This window comes from Bos mutus, chromosome 8, assembly GCF_027580195.1.
Source record: "Bos mutus isolate GX-2022 chromosome 8, NWIPB_WYAK_1.1, whole genome shotgun sequence".
NCBI lineage: Eukaryota > Metazoa > Chordata > Mammalia > Artiodactyla > Bovidae > Bos > Bos mutus.
The window spans coordinates 50893728-50920838 of NC_091624.1; the positions used below are offsets into that span (position 1 = coordinate 50893728).

A 27111-nucleotide genomic window follows, 5' to 3' on the forward strand; every position below is an offset into this window, starting at 1 on the left:
GTCACATGGTTGTCAGTAGTACAGCAAAAATTACAACTAGGGGTCAGAACTCCATCCTAGCTTTCATATTCTATCCCTCACTCCATAGTCCTACTGCCCCAATAAGGAAGGAAACTATCATCTGTTGATGGACTCTGTCCCATGCTTTTTCTTCTCCAGACTTTTTTCTCTCTCTCCATATCGTAGAGCTCTACCCCCAAGGTCTACACTGGTGAAGTGCCATGGTCAGAACTCAAGATGTGATCTGCAATACCACTCCATCCTACTAGCCATTTTGAGGACTCCCTACTTTTGTATGCTTTCCACTTCCTGTCATCAGATCTGATTTGGTATCAGTTTATTTTGGCTTCTAGGCTGTTAGAAGCCTATCTGGAGACTGGGGGTGTATTTCTCTGTACAGATTTTCTATTTCTTGTGCCACCGCCTTTCCTCCTCTTCCTCAAGATTCCCAGAATGTATGGACTGTGAATCGATTCTTACAGCATCCCATCTCTGCAATGAGCTACTGCTCATTCATACTTAATGAAGCAACTGGCTAGGAGACTCACTCCCACCTCACAGCAACAAGCTTCTGCTTTGACACCTCAGCATCTAGAACACAGGTTTGGCCCTTTCAGTTAGGGTTAGGAAATATGCAGGTGGGATAGGGAATCTGGCTATGTGTGGGGTGGGCAGGCTGGTTGACAAGGCAGTAGCCCTCTATCCTTCCACCAGCGAGTGTTGGGGTTTGCATGTGAGTGGTAAAGATTTAACTGAACACAGTACCAGGGAAAAGCAGAGATACTGGAGAACTATGTAGAAAATCTAAAATCACGATTCGGCTGGGTCAAAGTATTATCAATCCTTGAAATTCCTGAGAATTGTAAACTTATTAACTACTATATTTTGTCTGAATAATTCTATGAACTGTATTTGTTTTAGACTAACCTGCATGTATATTTAAAACAAATATAGGAATGTGCTCTGTCAGATCTATTACTCTGGTAGGGATGGAAGAATCAGTTGAAATCAGTTGAAAATATATTTAGGTCTTACCTCAAGATATTAGTTTATATACAAAAAAAGTAAGTGTTTAGAATTATTCTTTTCAAGTTCACCTTTCAGCAACCACTCCTGAGCAACAGAATGCTTTATGTCCAAATTACCACTTAAACTCACATGTCCATAATGGCCTTCTTGCCCACAGTTGTAGCAATACACCAAGGTTGATTGTCCAGAAGGGGTCTTTGGCTTTTTGGGTGGTCCAGGTTTGGTCTGAAAAATGAATATTTGTGAAGATTTAGTGAATGTCAGAAGGAAACTAAAACCTCACACTTTCCAAAAGAACTTCTTTTAGGTAAAAGATTCCTTAGAAACACTGCCTCTTATAGTTTAGTGTGGAGAACCCATATTCAGATGGTTCTGTGTGATTAAAGTGTGTAACATGATAACAATTCTTTTATTCTTAACATCAACATGTGCTTTCCTCAACCTCCTCACTCCTCAATTCCATTCGGTGTTGTGGCCAATACTGTGACTGTGTTATGTATTAGGTATCTCAGATAAAGGAGAATAAAAGCCTAGTAGAATGTGACAGAATACAAACAGTTGGGTTTAGTTGATTAGTCATGTCCGACTCTTTGTGACCCCGTGGACTTTAGTCTGCCAGGCTCCTCTGTACATGGGATTCTCCAGGCAAGAATACTGAGTGGGTTGCATTTCCTTCTCCAGGGGATCTTCCTGACCCAGGAATATAAATAGATAATGGCAAACAATGTAAACATAGTGATAGAAGCATGTACAAAGTATTAATGGACTGACAAAAGGGATCCATTATTGGATGGGATGAGGAACTCAGGTAAAGCTTCCCTTGAAATATAAAATTTAAATTTACTCTTAAAGAATTAGGCATATATCAAATGGAAAATTTTAGGTAGAGGGTAAGGAGAAATTAGAGAAGGCAATGGCACCCCACTCCAGTACTCTTGCCTGGAAAATCCCATGGACAGAGGAGCCTGGTAGGCTGCAGTCCATGGGGTCGCACAGAGTCAGACACGACTGAAGCAACTTAGCAGCAGCAGCAGCAAGGAGAAATTAGGATGCTTTTCAGGTTTCTAACTTGGGGGAACTGGTGAGTAGTAGTGTCAACAACTGATTCAGAAAAGGTAGTAAAAGAGAGCAGAGTCAATTTAGAGGGAAAGATGATGAAGTCTGTTTTGGATGCTGAGCATCTAGATTGAGACAGATGTCCACCAGGAGGTTATCTGTTTTAAGATAAGGTTTAGGAAACATGTCTGAGTTAAAGATTAGATCTGAAAGTAAGCTACACAACAGCTGAGGCTGAAATGACCAGAGTGTTCAGAATCACCACAGCCAGTTGAACAGCAGTGAGCTAAAGATGGAACCCCTGAGCACAGCAACATGTAAAGGACGGGCAGAAAAGCCTATGACATAGACAAAGGAGGAGAGGTTAAAGAACGCAGAGCCACAGAGAAAATAGTCATATACCTTAGAGTAGTTCCAAGACGGATGAACTGATCTATGATGTCGAATATAGCAGAGAGGCCTAGTGAGATTAGAACTGAGAAACACCCATGAGACTTGTCATTGTTTATGGATAATCTCATTGTGAGAACTCTGGAATCTGTGGGAAGGTAGAGAGAATAGCAGGCAATGGGTTGAAGAGTGAAGAAGATGCACTCAAAGGTGGTAGAACTACAAAGAAGAGCAAGGAAATGATGACCGACAAAAGTGGTGATTACTTCCTGTGGGGAGAGAATAGAGCACAGAGGGTTTCAGGGTAGTGGTAATTTTCTATTTTTGAACACACTGGTGTCATATAACTTGAATGGAAGTTATATAACTAATTACTGTACACATATGTTTGATGTACTTTTCAGGACATATATTACATTTCATAATAAAAAATGTCTAAAAAATGAATGGGAGTTGAAGAAACGTGGAGAGTAGCTGAAAGTCACTCAGTTGTGTCCTACTCTTTGCGATCCCATGGACTCCATGGAATTCTCCAGGCCAGAACACTGAAGTGGGTAGCCTTTCCCTTCTCCAGGAGATCTTCCCAACCCAGGGATCCAACCCAGGTCTCCCACATTGGAGGTGGATTCTTTACCAACTGAGCCAAAAGGGAAGCCTGAACAGTAGGTATATATTGCTTTATGAAGGATATATAAGAAGGGGCAAAATAAGATCAGTAAGGACCAAGGGAGAGGATTTGGCAGAATTTGTTGCTAGAATGGAAGAGATTTGAACATGTGAGAAAGCTAGTAGAGATGGAGAAGTTGAAGACACAGAGAAGGGATGGAGAGAGCAAAACTCCTGAAAAGGCAGGGGCTTTAAATAGGGGAAAAAACTAATTCTCCTCATATTTTTGGAGATTGGATGGATGAGAATAAACTTGAATAAGTTTATTTCTTGTATTCTTTATTGGGTGCCAACAAAAGAGTGCCAACTAATTTTGTTATTTAATGTGCCAAATAGATAGATTGTGGATGTTTTATTTTCTTGATATATGAAAATAAACTACAGGTTATAAAAGTAACCTTCTTCAAACAACTTTACTTTTAGCTCCTGTTTCCTAAAATGAAAAACTGGAGGATGACAGTAACCTGAAAGATGCTTTCTACTGAAAATACAAAACGGAATTTACAACTTCAGCTATTACAAATTGGGATATAATCAAAAACACAACCAACAAATACATCCTTCAATAAAAAATGGGGATCATGAATTGAGACTAGCAAAAAGCCATTAAATACAGTTTTAACAGGCATGCATAGAAGCACGTACCACTCATGCTCAGTGGCTTACAAATCTGTTCAGGTAGCAGAGTGCTAGGAAGACATGAAGTTAGTAAGGAGAAATAATTTTTCCATCTAAAAGATATTATGTGATGTGACAAAAAATTTGCAACCATAAGCACATAATGGTTTAAGGGAAAGAAATAAAACCCAAAGAGATGGTACCATGGATGTGAAGGCAGAATGGAGAAGTTGTCAAACACCACTGATGAATCATATATAACAAAGACTACAAAATCCATTAGACATGGCAGCCAGGAAGTTGTTGACAACTGGTGTGAGCAGTTTCATTTGAGAGGCAGAGGCACCAGCCAGATTGTAAGGGGTTTATTACAAGTAGGAAGATGCTGAAGAACAGAATATAGATGACTTTTTCAAGAAACCACATTGTGTATGAGAAAAGAGGGGGACGAGCAGAGCAAAATCTAAGTCCAAGGATGCCTCCATAGTGACAATTATCAGCGTGCAAGGCACGTGGCATGAGCATCTGTATATACTTTCCTTAAACCACCCAAAAGACAATTACTGAGTGCCTAATACATGCCAGATATTGCTCTAAGATTAACTAATGGCCAAGAGAAAAATCAAATAAATAACCTAACTTTACACTTAACGTGGGCTGCCGCCTATGGAGTCGGACATGACTGAAGCGACTTAGCAGCAGCAGCACACCTAACGCAACTAGAAAAAGAAGAAATGAAGAACCCCACGGTTAGTAGAAGGAAAGAAATCATAAAAATTAGGGCAGAAATAAATGAAAAAGAAACAAAGGAGACTACAGCAAAAATTAACAAAACTGGTTCTTTGAGAAGATAAATAGACAAACCATTAGCCAGACTCATCAAGGAAAAAAGGGAGAAGAATCAAACCAATAAAATTAGAAATGGAAATGGAGAAATCACAACAGACAACATAGAAATATAAAGGATCATAAGAAACTATATCAGCAACTATATGACAATAAAATGGACAACTTGGAAGAAATGGACGAATTCTTAGAAAAGTATAACCTTCCAAAATTGAACCAGGAAGAAACAGAAAATCTTAACAGACCCATCACAAGCATGGAAATTGAAACTGTAATCAAAAATGTTCCAACAAACAAAAGCCCAGGACCAGATGGCTTCACAGGTGAATTCTACCAAAAATTTAGAGAAAAGCTAACACCTATCCTACTTACTCTTCCAGAAAATTGCAGAGGAAGGTAAAATCCCAGACTCACTCTATGAGGCCACCATCACCCGAATACCAAAACCAGACAAAGATGCCACAAAAAAGAGAAAACTACATGCCAATATCACTGATGAACATAGATGCAAAAATCCTTAACAAAATTCTAGCAAACAGAATCCAACAACATATTAAAAAGATCATACATCATGACCAAATGGGCTTTATCCCAGGGATGCAAGGATTCTTCAATATTCACAAATCAATCAATGTGATACACCACATTAACAAATTTAAAGATAAAAACCACATGATTATTTCAATAGATGCAGAGAAAGCCTTTGACAAAATTCAGCACCCATTTATGATCAAAACTCTCTAGAAAGCAGGCATAGAAGGAACATAACTCAACATAATAAAAGCCATAAAAGATAAACCCACAGCAAACATTATCCTCAATGGTGAAAAATTGAAAGCATTTCCCCTAAAGTCAGGAACAAGACAAGGGTGCTCACTCTCACTACTACTATTCAACACAGTTTTGTAAGTTTTAGCCACAGCAATCAGAGAAGAAAAAGAAATAAAAGGAACCCAGACTGGAAAGAAGTAAAACTCTCACTGTTTGCAGATGACATGATCCTCTACATATAAAACCCTAAAAATGCCACCAGAAAATTATTAGAGCTAATCAATGAATATAGTAAAGCTGCAATATATAAAATGAATACACAGAAATCCCTTGCATTTCTATACACTAACAATGAGAAAACAGAAAGAGAATTAAAAAAACCATCCCATTCACTATTGCGACAAAAAGAATAAAATACTTAGGAATAAATCTACCTAAAGAAACAAAAGACCTATATATATAATACTATAAATCACTGATGAAAGACACCAAAGAGGACACAAATAGATGGAGAAATATACCATGTTCATGGATTGGAAGAATCAATATAGTGAAAATGAGTATACTACCCAAAGCAATCTATAGATTCAATGCAATCCCTATCAAGTTACCAATGGTATTTTCCCAGAACTAGAACAAATAATTTCACAATATGTATGGAAATACAAAACCCTCGAATAACCAAAGCAATCTTGAGAAAGAAGAATGGAAGTGGAGGAATCAACCTGCCTGGCTTTAGACTATACTACAAAGATACAGTCATCAAGACAGTATGGTATTGGCACAAAGACAAAAATATAGATCAATGGAACAAAATAGAAAGCCCAGAGATAAATCCACACGTCTATGGACATCTTATCTTTGACAAAGGAGGCAAAAATATACAATGGAAAAAAGACAATCTCTTTAACAAATGGTGCTGGGAAAACTGGTCAACCACCTATAAAAGAATGAAACTAGAACACTTTCTAACACCATACACAAAAATAAACTCGAAATCGATTAAAGATCTAAATGTAAGACCAGAAACTATAAAACTCCTAGAGGAAAATGTAGGCAAAACATTCTCTGACATAAATCACAAGCAAGATCCTCTATGACCCACCTCCCAGAGTAATGGAAATAAAAACAAAAATAAACAAATGGGATCTAATTAAACTTAAAAGCTTTTGCACAACGAAGGAAACTACAAGCAAGGTGAAAAGACAGCCTTCAGAGTCTGGAGAAGATAATAGCAAATGAAGCAACTGACAAAGAATTAATCTCAAAAAATAAACAAACAGTTCATGTAGCTCAATATTAGAAAAATAAATGACCCAATCAAAAAATGGACCAAAGAACTAAACAGACATTTCTCCAAGACATATAGATGGCTAACAAACACATGAAAAAATGCTCAATATCACTTGTTATCAGAGAAATTAAAATCAAAACCACAATGAGGTACCATCTCATGCCGGTCAGAATGGCTGCTATCAAAAAGTCTACAAACAAAAATGCTGGAGAGGGTGTGGAGAAAAGGGAACCCTCTTACACTTGTTGGTGGGAATCCAAACTAGTACAGCCACTATGGAGAACAGTGTGGAGATTCCTTAAAAAAACTGGAAATAGAACTGCCAATATGACCTAGCAATCCCACTGTTGGGCATACACACTGAGGAAATCAGAATTGAAAGAGACATGTGTACCCCAATGTTCATTGCAGCACTGTTCACAATAGCTAGGCTATGGAAGCAACCTAGATGTGCATCAGCAGCTGAATGGATAAGAAAGTTGTGGTACATACACACAATGGATTATTACTCAGCTATTACAAAGAACACGTTTGAATCAGTTCTAATGAGGTGGATGAAACTGGAGCCTATTATACAGAGTAAAGTAAGTCAGAAAGAAAAACACCATAGTATATTAATGCATATATATGGAATTTAGAAAGATGGCAATGATGACCCTATATGCGAGACAGCAAAAAAGACACAGATATCAAGAACAGACTTTTGGACTCTGTGGGAGAAGGCGAGGGTGGGATGATTTGAGAGAATAGCACTGAAACATGTATATTACCATATGTGAAACAGATCACCAGTCCAAGTTTGATGCATTAAACAGGGCACTCAAGGCTGGTGCACTGGGACAACCCAGAGGCATGGGATAGGGAGGGAGGTGGGAGGGGGTTTCAGGATGGGGGATACATGTACACCCATGCTGATTCATGGCAATGTATGGCAAAAACCAGCACAATACTGTAAAGTAATTAGCCTCCAATTAAAATAAATAATTTTTTTTTTAAAAGAGTAGCTAATAGAGCAGTGAGCAAGACAAAAATTGCTACTCGCATCTCCAGTGGTGAAAGACAGATAAAACCAAGAATACACATTCATGGGCAGTATCAGATAGTAATAAATGGTATATAGGCAATTAAAATGTTATGTAAATAAGTCATTGGTGGTGACTCAGATTGAGTATGGGGGACCTCATACTGCGAAGGTCATTTCTCATAATAACCCCACCAACTATGTGATGACTGGGGAAATAGCATTTTAGGCATAAGGCATGGGAATAGGTAGTGCAAAGTCCTGAGGTGAGCATAAGCTTGCTATATTTGAGTATCTGAAAACTATCTATAACTTGGAAGTGTGATAGATGAAGGAAAATTGGGAGAAAAGGAGGTTCTAGAGGTGAAAAGGGACCAGATCATAAATGAGGGTGAAAAGCGTTGGATTTAAGTGGCACGGGAAGCTAGTGTGAAGCTAATGGTAGGTACTCAACAGCTAACTGGTGACTGTTAGCACAAACTATAACCAATGATAGCATAATCCATCCCCCAAATAATAAATGTTCTCTGGAAAACTTATCTATGTTTAAAAGTTTCTCTGTGTCTGTGTAGATACATGACAATTTATCTCTGAGCCAAGATTTCTAGATTCATTCATGAGAAGGAAAATACTCTCACTTATATTTATTTCACTGAGTAAAGGTTCCATTGGTTCAAATCCTATGCAAAAGGATAAGGAAGTAATTATGAGGGGAGTTGATGAGAACCAAATTAGCAAGTATATCCAGACATTGGAACTTGACTTGACTGGTATGGATACAAGCAGGGACTTCCTCATATGCAGGGGCACCTGTACCCCTCACAGTACTTCTGGCTTCTCCCTGGGAGTACAGAACACAAAGAAAGTCACACTACAACACAACTCATCAGTGGTTCATTCCTGTCACTTCCTCTGTAGAGGCCACAGTGCTCTGGATCCCCTTTTCCTATGTCACCCTTTAATATACTAAACTGGTTTTTCATTATTATCTGCCTCCCCATTCCTAGAGTGCGAGGTGCTAAGGACAGACATCTTCATCTAGTCCACTCTGCATCCCTATGCCAAGATTCTAGAGTAAGTGTTGGCAAACCATGGCTGGCAGGCCAAATCCGGCTCACTGCCTGTTGTGTATGGCCCAAGAATGATTTTAACATTTTAAAACAGTCTGGCACTTTTAAACCACTGGGAGTGGTTAAGACTCCGTGCTTCCACTGCAGGGGACACGGGTTTGATCCCTGGTTGGGGAATGAAGATCTCCCATGCTGCATGGTACAGCCAAAAATAATAATACATTTATTAAATGCATTATTAAATAAATAATACATTTTGATGGCCTCTCAGATTTGTATACATATATCCAAACTGATCAAACTGTACACTTTATAAATATGTGATGGTTACTGAAATTTAATTATACTTCAGTGAAGTTTTGAAAGAAATAAAATATTAGAAAGGGATAATATTAAATCCATTTTAGGACAGAGGTCTGTAATAAAAAAACACATTTTTAGAATAGAAAAAATTAACAGTTTAAAAATATTTTTTTCATGTATCATGTCCTCTTTTTATTTTTTTATTAAATATTTTGTAAGGTGTGAAAATTATACACAATTCAAAATTCAATGTCCCTAAGTAAAGTTTTATTGGAACACAGCCAGGCTGCTTTTCACGCTGTAAGAGACCAGTGACAGGCCTACAAAGCTAAAATATTTACTATCTGGCTCTTGACAAAAAAAAGTCTCCCAACATCTCACCTAGAACACAGCACATGCTCAATAAATACCTGGTGAATGAGTAGATGTTACAGCCTCCAAAATTTTAGAAAGTGACCATGAATTATCCAGCCAATAAAAGTATTTAAAGTAGACATGAATACTGAAACTCTGCTACTGATTGAGGATACACAGCAAAAGCTTAATGGAATTTCTCTGAATTTACTTTATTGCTTAAGTTTGAGGAAATTGCAAAGAGTACCAATGTTGCTCTGTCTGTCTGCAGCACTCTTCCCCCAGATAAGCATGGTTAATTAAGCTCCTTTGCCTCCTTCAAGTCTTGGCTCAGATGTTATTTTCTTAGTAAGGTCCTCCTGACCACCCTATTTAACACTGCTAGCTCCCTGCAACTGGTGTTCCCTATCCTGTTTCACTTTTTTTTTTTTAAACTCCAAGGTACTCACTACATCTGACACCTGTACTGTTTACTTATTTGGTTTGCCTATCCCCTAACTTGCAGGGATGTTGTCTGTTTTTTTGTTCAGTGTTGTACCCTCACTCCTGGAATAGGCCTAGGTGTATAGTAGGAGTTCACTAAGTATTAATAAATTAATAATCAGATAATGCATATATACGGAGAAGGCAATGGCACCCCACTCCAGTACTCTTGCCTGGAAAATCCCATGGATGGAGGAGCCTGGTAGGCTGCAGTCCATGGGGTTGCAAAGAATCGGACACGACTGACGACTTCACTTTCACTTTTCACTTTCAGGCGTTGGAGAAGGAAATGGCAACCCACTCCAGTGTTCTTGCCTGGAGAATCCCAGGGAGGGGGAGCCTGGTGGGCTGCCCTCTGGGGTCGCACAGATTCGGACACGACTGAAGCGACTTAGCAGCAGCAGCAGCAATGCATATATAAAGTGCAAGGACCATGTAAGTATCCAATACATTTTAGTTATTTTTAATAGTCTGGATACTTTGGGAAATAACATTAATTTTTTTGTGTCATTAAGGGAGAACTCATAAAATTATGCTTTGATATATTAAAAAGGCTGAAAAAATTAATACAGCTTCGTAAGTTCTCATACTTCACCTTGAGGGTGAGTGATGTACTCTGGCAGAACCAGGAAGGAATTAGTAATACAAAGAGAATAGGAATCAGTCATAGTACCAGGAACAGAGAGATCCTTCTAATCATGATTTTGAAACCATGTTTAATGTTGACACTTATTTTATTTTGAAAGTAATCTCATTCAAAAAGCTTCATATTTAGTCCCACTGTTCATTTATGCCCCAGATGAAGTGCAAACACTGAATGTTCATTCATCTGAATAATATCACTAGTTAAAAACTTCCATTATTATAATAAAAATAGCAACAGTATTTATATCGTGCTATGGAAATTCAAACTTTCGCAATAATTAATTAGTAAATGACATGACAAATGCTATCTGCTGCTATCATGTACTAGGACTTAATAGGAATGAAATCAGCCTAGATCTTACCTAATTAGAGAACATTTCTGTATTAGAAAATACAGTACTGAAAACTCAATAATGATTTCCAGTGGACAAGTTTTCATACTATGACCTAACAAAAATCTTACAGCTCTTTAAAGTGTTAGAAATAGAAATCTGTGACTCAATACTTCTGCCTTGGAGCATGTCTTTATTTTTAATTAACGGTAAAGGTCCAATTTAAAGCAGAATGTGTCAACTGATTAGCTCTAAGTTCAAAGTTCTGTCATACATGTCTGTACTGCAGACAAAAAGTTAAATGCAAGGGAATGAATGTAGTTTTCTAGAACTTTTTTTAAAGTTAAAAGATTTACCTAAAGACTGACCCACTGGATAACCAAATGAACTATTTATGAAAGCAGTTTTGTTTGTTTTTGTTTTTTGGTTACAGACATTTAAATAATCTTTATTTGTAGGGTGATATCTTGGAGATTACTTTACCATCAATATATAGAAGTAATAACCTGGTAGATAGCATTACCTATGAAAGGTCCATCCCATCTGCTATTCTTGCTAAAAGCTTTTCATGCACCAGTAAACTCAGTAAATATCAGAAGATAAAGCGTAAGCCTACCACGCCACGGATTTACTCCTAATGTCTCCTCAAAGTGCAGCCCGATGCAACGATTACAAATGATTTTCTTCTAATGTCATTTTACATAACCCTTTTTTCTGCATGAGTAGTTAGTGCGGAATGAATGAATGAATGCCATTAAAACAGTTAATCATTATCTGGGACACTGGCCTTACTCCCTTCACTACCAGGAATCTCCATGACAAAGGCCAAGAGATCAAAACGCCAGAGCTGCCTCAGTGTCCTATTTCTAACAGTAATTTTTTATGCAAATGAACCTGCTGGGGATCTCCCTCTGTGACCTTGGGCTGCCCTTATCTAGACTGACTTTGATCCAATGAGGGCTTGTATCTAGTTGAAGCTCATTACTATATAGGATCTGCAATCAATTTCATTAATTAAAGGGAATTTTCTACTCCTGTGAATGCAAAATAGACTTATTTTTATAATCATACATATGCTTAAAGATTAGACTATGTTTTTATTAATATAATTTGTTATATGAATATAGATTAAAAAGCAAATACATTAAGTGCTTGAAGTTAAATGTATTCATGACCAAATGTAACACTGAGTAACGCACTGAGCTTAGCTTCAGTCCTCCTGAACATCTGTATACACATCTCTCAAATCAATTATGCTTTTCATGCTTGAGAACTACCTTATTCTTTCAAAAATATTTCCAATTAATTTATTCTTTTAATAAACAGCTCAAGCCTCCTTCCTATATTTATGTATTTTAAAATATCCAACCCAAGTAATCAAATAGGATTTGTCAAGAAAATGTTCCAACAATCCAAAACCTTGCCCACATAGTCAAAGTCCACTAGTTGAAGTGACCTAATGTCATGAATTTCACATTTGGACAAAACAAAAATTTGAATTTAAAACATACTTCTCTAATTTAAATATATTATTTTTACTACCAACTCTAGAATCAGATATAGTATTCTAAGTATTTTATTTAGTTTTATGAAAAGTCGTCAGGGAAAGAATGGATGCCTTCCCTTTCCTTTGGTGTTGTTCACAAAATAAATGCCAACAGAAAAGTAACTGGTACACATTCAAGGAAAATCACAGCTGGTGCCTAAAAGAATCAAAGAAAGAAACTTTAAAGTTGGGCAAATAGTTTTGCAGTGAACTGAACCAAAGCTGGGTCTGTGAAAAGGCAAAAATGCTTACCCTATAAAGGCTAGTATCTTGTTCTCCGTTTTCAGTGGTTTTCTGGAGTGGGCCCTCACACCTAGCAACCTGAACTCCAGGCCTACTCCACCCACGGTTTGAACAAAACCTTCCATTTCTGACAAATATTCATTGTATTACTTCCCTGTGAGAGATTTGGGAACAAAGTCTCATTTTAAAACAAAGCTTCCGAAGATTTTTAAGCTTTGTTTTTCCTCAGTGAAAAAAAAAGAATTCAATTGTATTCCAGCAGACATTGCCATTAATTTCCCTTATATCCTAAAAATTCCATTAAAAGCATCATATATAATGACATACCTGTATTTTCTATGTGTTAAAAAAACTATGTCATGTACCCAACAGACTCCCAATCCATCGAGTAATTCCTTAATTAGGCAGATTTTTGAAACATGTATTATGTACACAACAGACCGTAACGTCTCCTTTGGAGCATTTTCTAGTCTATCGGGTGATTACATCATTAAGCCACACATGCTACGTAGAAAAAATCCTTATGAAAATTCATGAAAAAATGTACAGCACATCATTAGCATGCAGCAGACGTGTATGCTTTTGATATTTTCTCTGTTAAAAAAAAACTACATGAAGTAATTAGTCCAGGTCATGAAAACATGAGAAAGGTACCAGACACTGGTAAAAAAGAAAATTGCAAAAAAAAAAAAAATTGCATCTCTCATGGTTAAGCGGAGAGTAATAGAGCAATTTGCTTTATTGGAAGATGAATTCTAAAACAGTGTTCATTTGAACTGCAGCAAATAAAGTATGTTGCTTTATTCTGATTTGAAATTTGATATGAAATTTCCTATGTACACATAACTTCCTCCCTACCCCTCTTTTGGACACTCTTAAGTTTTATAAGCCAATGGGTTGAAGGCTGCAAATAACCAGTGCGGCAAGACCATTAAGTATTCAAGTCCTTGAAGTACTGTATGTTTGTATACTTATATCTTTATTTTATGTAGCCTACAGTGTAAGGGATTACATGACTGTATCTTTTTCAAGTCAAAACTACACTACAGTAATAAGGATAGAGGTAAACAGTTGGTATAACTCCCAACCAGATAATATATTCACAATGTTAAGTGTTAGGCAAAATCTAACAGACAATATATTTGAAGACTAAAATGAATTAAGCATAAGTTTTATAAGGAGCTATTAAATTGATTAATTTATGGTTTTTCCTTTTGTAAATGACATTCTAACCCTACTTGACCTCCCCCAAAAACCAACAACAAAAAAGAAAACCTCAGTAAGCAGAGAACAATGAACATATGCAAGACAGTAAGGATCACATTAATTTACCCTCTGAATGCTCCAAATCTTCATGGCTTAAAAAGCATCCCAATTTTCTCCAAAGGTAGTGGCATTTATTCACTGGGCCATAGCTAATTTTACATGGAATGCAAAAATGTTAGTTTAAGTTTAATTTACCACCCTATTTAAATATTTCCAATGTAGCTCTCAAACTGCAGAGCTATCCCTCCGTCTATTTTAATTTTAAAGTAAGTTAGCAAAGGCTTCTTTCTTAATCCCCAGAGACTACCTACACATAGTGACACAAACGCACAAATTTATGACAGCAACATAAATGCTCTTCTGAAGTAATGTGCAACATTAAGTGAAAATCGTTTCCTGGAAAGATATTATAGGTATCTATATTTTATTTGCCATCTTAAACATATCTGGGTCTTTATGGCCTTATTTTAAAAATGTATTTCCTTTTTATATTTCCTGGTGCAAATGGACTGCATAAATAAGCAATGTGCTATGAGGCTTCAGACCAGCCGATAAAACCTTTCAATTTTCATGCCAGCTTCTTCTTTTGTAATTCAAATCCGCCTGGAAACTGGCAGCTCTGAAAACTGAAACAAGCACTGCCACAAATACCTTGTAATGCTATCGACCTTGTCTGCCCATGCAGTGAGAAAGGGGGATGCGTATGTGTCTGCAGCCATCCAGATAACACAACTCATTTTTTTTGGGGGGGTGGGGGGTGGGGTGGGGTGGGGATAACAGAAGCCAGCCCCAGACTGTGCACCAAAAGCAGTCATTACCAGTCGTGCTGGAGAATAAGTCTCTTCAAAATACACAGTGCATTTAAAAACCATATATGAGGCTGAGCCACTGCTGTCATTACCAATTTTAATTTAGCTCCTTCAGTTTGCCAGCCAGATAAACTCTTTAGTGCTGTTTTTTAATCTATTTGCCACATTTTATGTTTAAGATTATAGTAATATGGACAGGAGAAGGAATCACTTTTAGCGGAAATAAAGAAATAGATCCGCTTATCGGCGCCCATCAGAAAGTTCATTAATCAGCTAGGCTTTGTGCCCTCTAAATTGAAAGGTTAAATAATCCTCTCAGGAATATTTCTCGGCCCCTCCGCCAATTGTCCGGAGAGGAGCTGCCATTCATAGCACTCGGGATCGGTGACAGGGTATCTTACCACTGTTTGGACCCCAAACAATGATGGACAAATGGCCTGGTTTACAAAGAACCTTTTAGTACACGGATGGAAAAGGACCACAAGCTTTGATGAAGGGTGGAGGGATGAGGAGGGCGTGGAGACAGGATGTGGGGGGAAGGGAAAGAGAAGAACACATACATGTGTGAAGCCATTGATATTTTATGTGAATGTTTACTGGGGTAGACTATAAAACACAGAAACCACATTAATATACATCTTACAACCACATGCAGTGCTTAACATATTCAAATCTGCCTATATATTTTGCATATAATTGCACATAAACTATCCCACTGAAAAACTGTAGAATAATAGAACCATAGCTTTATTATATTTATTAGCTAATACACAGGGGATCCAAATAAGCCCCGAGATTCTCATTTTTGTCATAACTTCACATGACTTACAACACATACTTCTTCCCCTGCTGATAGCCCACCCATGCTTATCCTACTGAAATACTCTTAGCCACCAGCCACAAAGGTAGAGAATTCCACAGCAGTAAGTACCTGATTAAAGGGGGGGAAGTAATGCTTTTACAATATGCTCCATCTTAGCTCCTGCTTGTCCTAAAATAAAGAATATGGAATAGGAATGCTCTTTGAAAGACTATCAATCACATCCATTGAGGAAGTGTTTAATTTTTTGTTGTCCTTTCTGCTGGACCTAGATGAGAATATGGGTGGGAGTCTTCAGAACAACTGATCAAGCTCTTATAACTCAATGTTTTGTGAAATCAGGCTGGTTTCTGGCATCAGTTATATGAAGGCACAGGAAACAGTTTTACCTGAAGGGCAAAAAATTGATATGCTATTTTGCTTCATTTTTTTAATCTGATAAACATAAACTCTCTAGCTTTGGTGGAAAGTATTATAATTGCTTATAAGAGATAACTATATTCAGATGACACTGAAGTTACCACTTAAGAATTATACATTTATTAATAATGTGCTTTTTTCAAAATGATATCATTTTATCTTTGTAATGGTACACATTCCATATCATCGTTTTCACTAAGAGAGGGAGTAAATATGTTTGTGATCTACTTTTAAAAAGTCTTTATAATGATTTTTAGGCAAATCAAATTAAGAAAATAACTTGTCTGCTATATTTAATTAAAAGTTACCTATATTTCTAGAAAGAAGATGAGCATAAATAACTAGAAAATGAAAACTGAAGTAAATAATTTTAAGAAAAGACACTGCTTATGGGGATTTCATTTCAACAGCTCTAAGGAGGAAACATTTTTAGGAGACAGACATGAAAAGGGTCATTATGGATCTCATCTTAGGCAAATAGAAGACTTTAAAATACATAATCTGAGTTTGGGATACTAGTCCAGTGTTTTATCTCTACAGGAGTGAGTCATCTGTGGGATGGCTGTACTGGAGCTCACAGAGTGTTAAACATAGGCTGTGTGTTAGGTACTGTGCCAAGTACTTTACATTTATTATTTCATAGCATACTTACAACAACCCTAGAAGGCTTTATACCCATTTTTCAGATGAAGAAACTGAGGATCTCAAAAGGGAAATATTTTAACTAGGTTTGCACAGCTAGTAAATGAAAGTTATAATTTAAACCACAGTCTGATCCCAAAGCTGGCATTCTTTCCTCCATATTATGATTAAAACATTTCCTAGTAGTTTCCTCAGAAATAAGCCTGCCCTTTCACCCCAATTTTACAGCACATTTTTCTAAAGACTTTAATATGTGAGAAGGAATATGATATAAAGACAAATAAATGAAATGTGAGTGATTTAAGAAGGAGGGAATTAAGATTTTATTGTATAAATATAGTTAAGGAACAATCCAAAATTTAGTTCCCTTAACTGAAAAGAAATGTGGGATAATCCACAAATACATGTAAAGGAACAATACTTATGTAAAACTGGTATTTATAGACATCCATATACTACAAAATTATAAAGGTGACCTTAAAATCTATTTAAGAGTTAATTCTGTATGAGTTTTGGAAAAGAGGAATTAAAATACTGGGATAGCTTTATTAACAATTGATTTATACAATGAATCCTTTTTACAAAGCTAATATGGATTTCTGAACATTCTTAGTGAATAATTCTTATTTTTCAAATGTGATCTAGTAGTGTATTGGTATACCAATTAAGGGGGAGATCTATTTTAATTCAAAAGATATTTAAAAAATATTTTTGTTCAACTGTCCTCTAAACATGTAGCATTTTTCTTCATTTAATAGTTTAGATATTTCTAAAAAACCAGAGTTGTTGGTCTTGGAGGACCAATGCTGAACTCAAAACAGCTAGAAGAAAATATCTGCAAATGTACAAAAATGCAACTCTCATGACTTTCTGGTATCTGGGGATCAAATGGCAAATGAATTCCAAGTCTAAAATCTGGGTTTATCAGCAATTCATTAACTTACAGTAATTTAAGATATTTTGCTTTTAAAATATGAAACTTAATTCAACCTAAGTTTACAACTGTATTTTATATCATAACAGAAAATATAACACTAATTGAGAGAGATTATTCATGTCAATAAGTCAAGGGGTTCTTTCAGGAGCCTTTTCCTGAAGATTAGTCAAATGACTGAACGAAACCTTTAAAGGTTATAGTTGATCATGATTGTGAATAATCAATTCCTATATACTTAAGACCTGTTAGGAATTACTGTAATCTACCATGTCATTCACATGCACAACTACTAAAAGGAATGCTTACTACAAATATCACTGGTCCAGTATACTTTTATTCTTGCATTGAAATGTCCAGAGAAGATCATGACAAGCTCAATCACCTGGAATATATTTAAGGAATGCATGAACCACGTGTTCAAAGCACATATGAATAACAATCACTCGAATATGCTAAAATTGTCCTACCTAATAATTCTATACTCTTAACGTGTATTTAACCTGACAAAAAATAAGCATTCAACATTTCAGATTTTTAAATTCTAATTTATTATACAGCTAGGTATTATTGTGCAGTATTAAACTTCATGAATCTTGAAAATTCTCAGGCTCTCTGCTTACATTAACTTTTGTCATATTTGGAACAATATTTCAAAGTGTAGAGCTTCAAAGGAAAACACAATGTAGTTTTCTTTGGGATTATATGAATGATGAATGTTTTTTAAGGAGAAGAAAGAAAATATTTTTAAAATGTTATACATGCTAAAATTATAAATACTTAGAAATTGAGATTTAATTGTAACAAAATTTAAGTATCAAGAAGAAATTGCCCCTATAACGACTAACTATAATTCCTTTCTAAGTATAAAGGTGAACACACTATGGAAAAGAAAAAAAGAGTAGCAAAAAGCCCAAATGTAATTTTCCATGTTTCTATAATCTTTAGAAGAAACATTTATTAACAGGTAAGAAAATATAAACCGCAACAGGTATTTCTTTAAAATTTTAAAATGGAAGTAAAATTTGAAGCCCATATAGTAAATATATGTCTTATATGTAATAGACTTTGCTCCCAGCCACTAAGGGGCATACAAACAGCACAGGAATTTTTTTTGTCAGTTGAAGAAAGGAAGTTTGTAATAGAGCTTAAGATTCAATTAGTTTATTATTAGCAACATGCACTACCTAAAAAAACCAGAAATCACAATAATGGGTGATTAGGACATTAAAGATACTTAGAAAATGACAAAAACACAGCTGTTTCCTGGACAAAATATTTATAAAGAATCTTTTCTAGATTGTGTGAATGCTGCATACTTCTCATTTCTTCTGAAACATTTAAATCTACATTAGAATATTTTCATAAAGCACTTCATATTATTTAAATATATTAAAACAACTACTCAAAATATGCCATATTGATTCCCCATTTAAAACAAACTAATTTTTGCATTAAATACTGGAAATCAAGTAAGTTGGGCATTCTCACTGAAGGAGATGACACCTCAATATTCCTTCGACAAAATAAAAATATGAAGGCTCTCTCATGTGCTTTAATAAATAGAAATAAACTATATTCAAATCTAAATAATTTATGCTATTCAAATTCAAAAATAAGTTTGTGTATATACAATGTCTAGAGGTCTGAGGAAACACTGTGAGAGTAAAAATAACATATGCATTTATAATTCACAACATTCACCTTTTTCCCCCTTCCTATTACAGAAGCTTTCGAAAATTGCTTTTTGATGATTTGGCAAATTGTATTTATTTTTAAATGAATCTCATTTATTGAGATTGATAATTCCAGGTTTCATTTGCTTTGAAATTGCATTTTCCAATTGCTTCCAATGATAAGTTCTAGCAAATGTGGTCCAACATGCTAGTGAAAAAAATCAGTTGACCTACTCTTTAAATGTAGTATTTATCTTTTATACTAAATTCAAAACATGGTTAGATTGCACTAAAAAATTATTAGCAAAATGGTGACACTAAATTCTTTAAGAACAAGGTGAGTGTTTTAAGTAAATATTAAAGTACTCACATAAATTTTCCATTTGAAAAAAATCTTTAAAAATTTTGGTCACTGTATAAATATATTTTCTATCTCTGCTATCAAAATGGAATATTAGAAAATAAGTCATCAATGCTTATTCAGAAAACTCTTTTTATTCAGACACCAAAGTAACCTGAAACAGAAAGCAGCATGATTTATTTTCTAGTACTACTATGGAAAGATGGCCCTGAGGTACTACAAAACAGTCATGTACAATCTGAATCCTCAGAGCATAGTACATTCACATTTATGGTAGTGTTCTAGTATTAAGGGCATTTTAATAAAAACTAAAACTCTGAAAAATTTTACAGAGATGTAATATCTTAATAACAACACTTAACCATAGTGATTCAAGACACAGAGGAAAAAGCCCTACAATTTAAACAAGAGTATTTCCAGTTCTTAAGGAAGCTGGCAAAGTGAACTGAAAGACCAAAATAAGGGCCTCCAAAATGAATTTATAAAGTCTTAGTTTGTGATAATTTGTATGCCAGTCTTCAAAAAAAAAGTATGAAGAAAAAGGTGACTTAAATAATTCTAAAATAGAGTGAGGCTGAGTTCTCACTCTGTTTGGAGGTATCTGACATTTTAAAACACAGTATGTAACCAGTTCTATTTCCATAGACACACATACATGGAAGAAAAATCAAAGTCCTAGCACTTGATATCCGCTGTGTGGATGGGGTTCTTGTGGGTTTTGCAGTTCTGTTTATGTAGCCAAGAAGCTCTCATTAGGAGATCTAGGATTCCCAATATATAGTCAATGAAGAGAGAGAAAGAGAAAAAGAGGGAAAGATTTTTGTCCATGAAAAGAAAAGGTTTTGGCTTGAGGCTGACTTTTTGAAGCTCTTTTAACTCTTCATTTTTTTTCACATTTTAAGTTAATTAAAATATATTCCATTTTAATATGAGCCAGGTAGAAAACTGTCACCCACCCTAACTGATATCACAATTCCAGGATAAATGCCTTTGTATAGCTGTTGCCTCATAATGAAATTCCACTTTCTTGGTCCTTCCTTCTGGACTATAAAACACAGTTCTAAAGTTAAATTTGAATCTGTTGGCATTTAGGGTTGCCTATTCAATGTATGGCAGAGAATGTTTTAGAGAGTAACATTCAAACTCCCATTTCCATACTGTGAAAATCCAAAGAACGCATTTCTAAATTGATGTTTTCAAGTAAGGAGAGAAAACTAAGTGGCAAGATGAAATGATATCGTTAGTGATGGTCCATAAGATACACTCTGGCATTCAATTAGTTCAGGTAAGACTACTATTAATTACTAGTAAATGCAGGTCACAAGCCTTTCCTAAACTAGAAAGGAAGACAGGGAAGCTATTCCTTTCTGTTCATGTCCCTGAGAGCAAGTATTTTGCTTTTTGAGTTCTAGGTATTTCAAACATTTTATATAAAGAAACACTCAAAACCTGATTCTTTCAAAAAGGTCACATTTGCTTCCTGTTTAAACTTTTAGTTAAAATAAAAGGTAGTAGGTTGTAACACATTTTAACAATGCACACAAAGAAATCCAAGCACAAAATTAAACATAAAAGATGTATTGTCCTTTTTGGTTCTTAATACATCTGCCCCCCAAATAGCAAACTCCTGGTTACTTTTTAAAGTAAGTAGATTAAAAACAAGATTAACAAAATGTCTAAAACATGTCAAATTATAGCCTCTACTAGTTAAAAATTCTGTTGGTTGTAAAACTCTGTTGGTGGCCATTTTGGCCTGGGATTTTTAATATAAATGAGACTAGAAATGACAGGGGATGGGGGAAGGGACTTTCCTTCTTGAATAGTTAAAGAGGGAAATTTTTTAAATCTAGAATGAGTTATCTGAAAGATGAAAAAGAATATTCAAAGTTAGGCTTTACCAAAATCTGAAAATATTACAGAAATTAAAATACAAGAACAGTGCTATATTATTGAAGATTTACAAAACTTTCTAAACATTTTTTGAAGGAGGTAAATACATAAACTATTCAGAAAAATTATTTAAATGCTAAATAAAAATCATATATTATTCTTTTTCCCATGCAGATCTACAAATTGACAATCTAAAGTCATTAAATTATATGATATAATTTTATAGCCACTAAATAAATATATAAAGAAAAATGACATGGCCAAATATTTGCTATAACATGGATATATATAAATATATGTAGTGCCAGAGTTTTATTAGGATGCACCCTTTAGGATGATGGTCTTATTTCTTTTTTCTTTATTAGTATAGTGAGTCTAGTCAAGTCTGGTTAAAAAGCTATTATTCAGATATAAGTTATAAAGGAGACTTTATTTGACCTCTCATGAAATTACTGAAAACAGTGAATACTTCTTTAATTTTCTTATTTCAGAATGTTTTAAGGAATTTCTGATTTGATTTCACAGGCTCATTTAAACCAGTCAACTCTACCATCTTTCCTGTGTGTTTGAGAAATAAAACTATGTTTAACCTACAGATTTTTTTTTTTTAAAGAAAGTGATTCCTGGATAGATCTTAAATTGTAGTAGTTAAACTTTAGATTGTGTAAATGTCCTTCTATCCTCACTGACTGGCACTCAGATAAATGCAATCAAAAGCTTCTCAAATGTAAACATTTCTAAACCAGATATACAAATCCACTTCTTCCTTCAAAAAAGAAAGCATAGTTCATTCTGAATAAGAAATGGGCATATTTTGGTTAGAAAAAGAAATTAATCAATGATTATGTGTAGAAATATCCAATTTTAAGAAGATTAGTTTAAATGACTATACAATAGCAGTTCTAACCTGGGCTTCATTAGTTGGTCACTGCCCTGATTGATGCCACATTCATGTGTGAGGGCTACCATGAGTCAATAGATGGCAGTCCATCGCCTAGTAAAAGAGCTGAAGATGACTAAAATCATCATGTATCTTGCTTTTATTCAAGATTAAATATTGCTTAATTGCACACATTAGGATATTGCCTATATGCATAATTAGTTTAGCTGGATTGATGTACACGATTATAAATATACTTGTTTTGCATTTATGCTTGCATAGGAAACTAACACTTAATTACTTATTATTTGAAACTTGATAATTTAGAATTGTGATAGTTATTTCAATATTATTTTGAAAAATTAATCATGATCCCAGATTTAAGACAAACTTTTCAAAATGATTTTGTTAAACCTACAGATAGAATAGACTGTAATTTCTCCAAAGGCAAATTCCTTTTGTTTTTACTTTTTCCTAACTATTCCTTTTATAATTTATGTTTTTCAAAAGCTACAATATTAAACAAACCTTAAAATATCTGTTATACCAAACATTGATTTTTATCCTTCTATGATAGTTATACAAAAAAAAAATACAGGTGCAAATAATGAAAAGAATAGTTTTAAAATGGTATTTCCTACACTTCAAGTTTTCATGATTGGAATTCTCTAACTTACAGGAAAACAGAAAATTAATGCAATGTCATATACATTAGGCTATTACTTAATAAAAATGCTGATGAAAAACTTGCTATACAGTTCCAAAGAGTGAAAAGTATAATACATGACTCGATTCCAGTTAAGTTTAGGCTAAGAATTTCACCATAGTGTGTTAGGATAAAAAAAACTGCTACCTATATACAAACATAATGTATTCATATGCATTATATCTGTAACAATATGTGTAATGTGTGTGTATGTGTGTGTGTGTGTGCTCACTCACATGTGTGTGTATTTATTTATTTTTGAGTAGGGGATAACACTAAAGAATTTTAACAAAACCCAATTTGGGATCGAGGATAGTAGAGGAATTACAGCTTTCTACCAAGAATCTTTGAACAAAGTAAACAGTGACAACAGAATGTGAAAACAAACCACCTGCTGTACTTCTGGGGCTTGTAACAGGCACACTGATAGTCTGAGTCGACTTATTGGTTTGTTTTTACTTCTTAAGGGGAGAGCAGAAAGAAGACATGCTTTGTAAAAACTTTACCGTTTCTATTTTACTATGTTCTCCTACAAACAAAAAACTTTTTTCATTAAGTTAAACTTTAAAGAACTGCTTTTAAATATACTGCATAACTGTATAAGTACAAGAGTAATTTTTATTGTTGTTTCTTGCTCAGCACAACATATTTAATATATTAAAAGAAATGACTAGTGGGTCTATGGTGAATTACTGAAATTATTTAAGCTAAATATTAAAAATAAACTGACTCATATTATTGAGCTTTAGTCAATTTGATTCCTCAGCAGACTATGTTTTCTGCTTCTACTTGGCCTAAAATCATAGTAAAAGGAAACCAAAGAATTAAATAATTTGAATGGTATAAAGAAGATATTTATACATTTTGAGTAAGTCAAGAAGGGCTTAAGGATATGACAGCTGAATTGTTCTATGTGAAAGATACATTAAGTTTTTTCTAGCTTCACTAAAACATAATGTGTAAAGCTTTCAGTAAAGCCAGAAAAATTATAATGGAACATAGTGTGGATAGTATGCTTGTGGACTGTAGATAATACAACATTTTAAAGACACTGGATTGCTGAATTACTACTGTTCTTTTTTGCTCCTAGCATACTTTTCCCCTTTAATGAATGTTATCTAGGAAAACTGAGAAATACCATGATGTAATCATTAAATGATGTGAGTAATAAAAAACAATGAAAATCTTTCAAGAACTGGAAAATAAAGGACAGAGTAGTGGGCAGGGGAGAAGAGAAAAAGTATATTATTGCTTTCTCAGTGCAAAAATGCTTCAGATTTTTATTATCTTCCAGTAGAAGATGCTTGTCTATATTTTATGGTCAACAGTTCAGAGAAGGGTAAATAGGCTAGGTCTTGGGGAAAATAAAAAAGGTGTTTCTACTCACCGTTAGGTGATACTGCCTCCAGATTTCTGGGCAAGCCTGGAAAATAAAAATATTGATCAGCTGCGAGCATGAAACAAGGTACTTTACAGCCTGTTGGTTTTGGCATAACCCAGCATCCACCGGTGTCGGTCACAGGAAAATAAGAAGCTTAACAGAAAGGGTCTGCATTTCAGCTTCAAAAACCTGGCTAGACAGTTTAATTGAATTTTACACTGGTTTAACACACTCCCTGCCATTGTCAGAAAGCCAGTAACAAAGTTTTCTCTCTCTTTTTTTCTTTTCAGGTTAGAAGTTTTGGGCACTAAGATGTGATTAAGAGCCATAACTCAGTTAAACTGATAAATGAACAGCAGTGTTCAAAAATCAATAAGACTCACCAAGTACACCTTTTAAAAGAACATTTTGAACCCTGGTAGTATGATAGAAAACAATTTAATAGCAACTACTTTTAAGAAGACTTCACTGTAGTTATAAATTTCTGATGTTTTACCTAATCATTTGCTATACTCTATGAAATACATAAAAAAGAACTAAAAAAGCAAAACAAAAGACAGCTTTAAGAATCTTGACTTTTCCCATAAAAGTCAAGTCTTCTCCACTGTTACATTTATAGAGATATAACTTTAAAAACCCAATAAAACCACAATAATTTTGTAAAAGAATGATTTACTGAAGCCAGAATAGGTAACAACAAAACCAAAACAAGCAAAAGCAACAGCAACAAAAACCAGTTAGGAGATACTTCCTTATGGACACACATATAAATCTTTCCTTATGCTTAAATTATGACTCTGTTAAAGAGACACATTTTCTAAGTTCTTCATGAATAGTTGATCAGTTTATTATTGTCTCAGAAAAAGAACTGTTGAAGACAAAAAATATTTTTAATAATAACTATAAGACAGCAATGATTTTAACAAATTAAACTACCAAGCTAAGTAAATGGCAATCCTTAAAGTGGATGTGAGTTTATAGCTTTTGTTTAAAAATGCATATATACACACATATATATACACACACAAACATATACATACACATATGCATACGTAAAATCAAGAGCGAGTTATATCTTTTTTAAACCTTTATAATCTTTGAAACAATTCTTTACTTAATTTGTCATTCCTCTTTATTTTTCAGGGTAGTGATAAAAGTAACAAAGATGATTCATACAATCTAAAATATTACGGGCATGGTAATAACTCAGAAAATAACTTTTGAATGGCAAAATCTCTGATTATACCATTATTAATGATAAAAGTACGTATGTTCCAACCATGCTAAAAATTTTATCCATTATATATCTTAAGCTTAACTATCCAATGGAATTTTCTAAAGAAAGGTGTGCAAATTAGACTACTTAGTGGCCAAATTTCCAATTTAAATGTCATATTCATGTAAACTAAGGTGTCTAACTAAAAAAAGCCACTTATATACAGTAATCTCTGGATGAACAACACTGATCAAAAGCAAACTATTATTAGAAAGTAAAAAGTAGCTTCAGAAGGCAAAGATTCTGTTAGATACCAAACAACAGATACAAACTTGTAGGATACAAAAGTTCTTACAGATGTGTGTGTGTATATATGTATGTACACATATATATATGTGTGTGTGTATGTACACACATATTTTTTATAAACATATTTACACACAAAGATCTAATGTACAAGATACCCTTAAATATTCATTTCCTACCTTCCATCATAAGCTTTTTGCTATGTACATATAATTTGAGTTAGATTACTGTAGAGATAAGCAAGCAGTTATTTATACATTAGTTATGGATAGTTCTTGATTACCACAATGTCCTCAGAATAATACGGTTGAAAAATCGCAATCACTGAGTTGTCATACTCTGGCAGAATGCCACTCTACCATGTGACCTTTTCTTGTGTTGCAGCAATTTGGTAATAAAAGAATTACTTGGTTTTTGAACAATCATCTGATTGCACTGTATATGAAGATGATGCCTGATATAGAAAATTAGTACTAAGAGACATGAAACTCCTTTTCTTTCATTAGATAATGCTATCACAATTTTATAAACCCTACTTGACTATCTCACAAGTACTTTTACTCAACTTTCCCATACATGGTTCCATTTTACAGTTTCTATATATTTTCATGTGAGGTTAAAAGAAGTAAAAGAAATATTTTACCTAAAAACAGGTGTCATTATAAAGTATCTTTAATTCTAGATACATGATATGTAACTATGTCTCATTAATGAACTCTTAAAACCTAAATGTTTCTTGCTTGCTATAGCTTCAACTTCTTTTACCATTCCTAAGCTACTTTATATATTTTTCTTTTCTTTTTATAATGCCATAGTATGCATATTTATATACTGCATACACATAAAACAGCATATGGAAAAAGCCAAATGAACTTTTTGGCCAACCCAATATATTGCATGGAAAACTTAAGATAAAATGAAGTAAATTCTATAGCAAGAGGATTACTATTACAACTGGAGCATTTTAAAATGTTTATTTAAAAATATTTACAATGAAGTACAGAGATATAAAGGCTAATGGAATGAACTAGAAAGTCCAGAAAAAAATAAAGAAAATGAATGACTGGTCTGCTGTGGAACTTAACCTAAGATGAAAATGTAACAAACTATTAAAATACAGTTGTGTTTGTTGGTTGT

General features: G+C 34.4%; 1 protein-coding gene across 2 annotated transcripts in view; it reads right to left on the minus strand.

The window, feature by feature from the left end:
• ZCCHC7 (zinc finger CCHC-type containing 7) overlaps positions 1 to 27111 on the minus strand; it is a 257650-nt gene that overhangs the window by 9401 nt on the left and 221138 nt on the right. For both annotated transcript variants that reach the window (XM_070375637.1, XM_005911148.2), the window contains exons 6-7: positions 24459 to 24494; positions 1159 to 1254 (exon numbers count right to left, since the gene is read on the minus strand). In XM_070375637.1, the coding sequence (XP_070231738.1) occupies positions 1159 to 1254; positions 24459 to 24494 (132 nt within the window). The remainder of the gene's footprint in view (positions 1 to 1158; positions 1255 to 24458; positions 24495 to 27111) is intronic.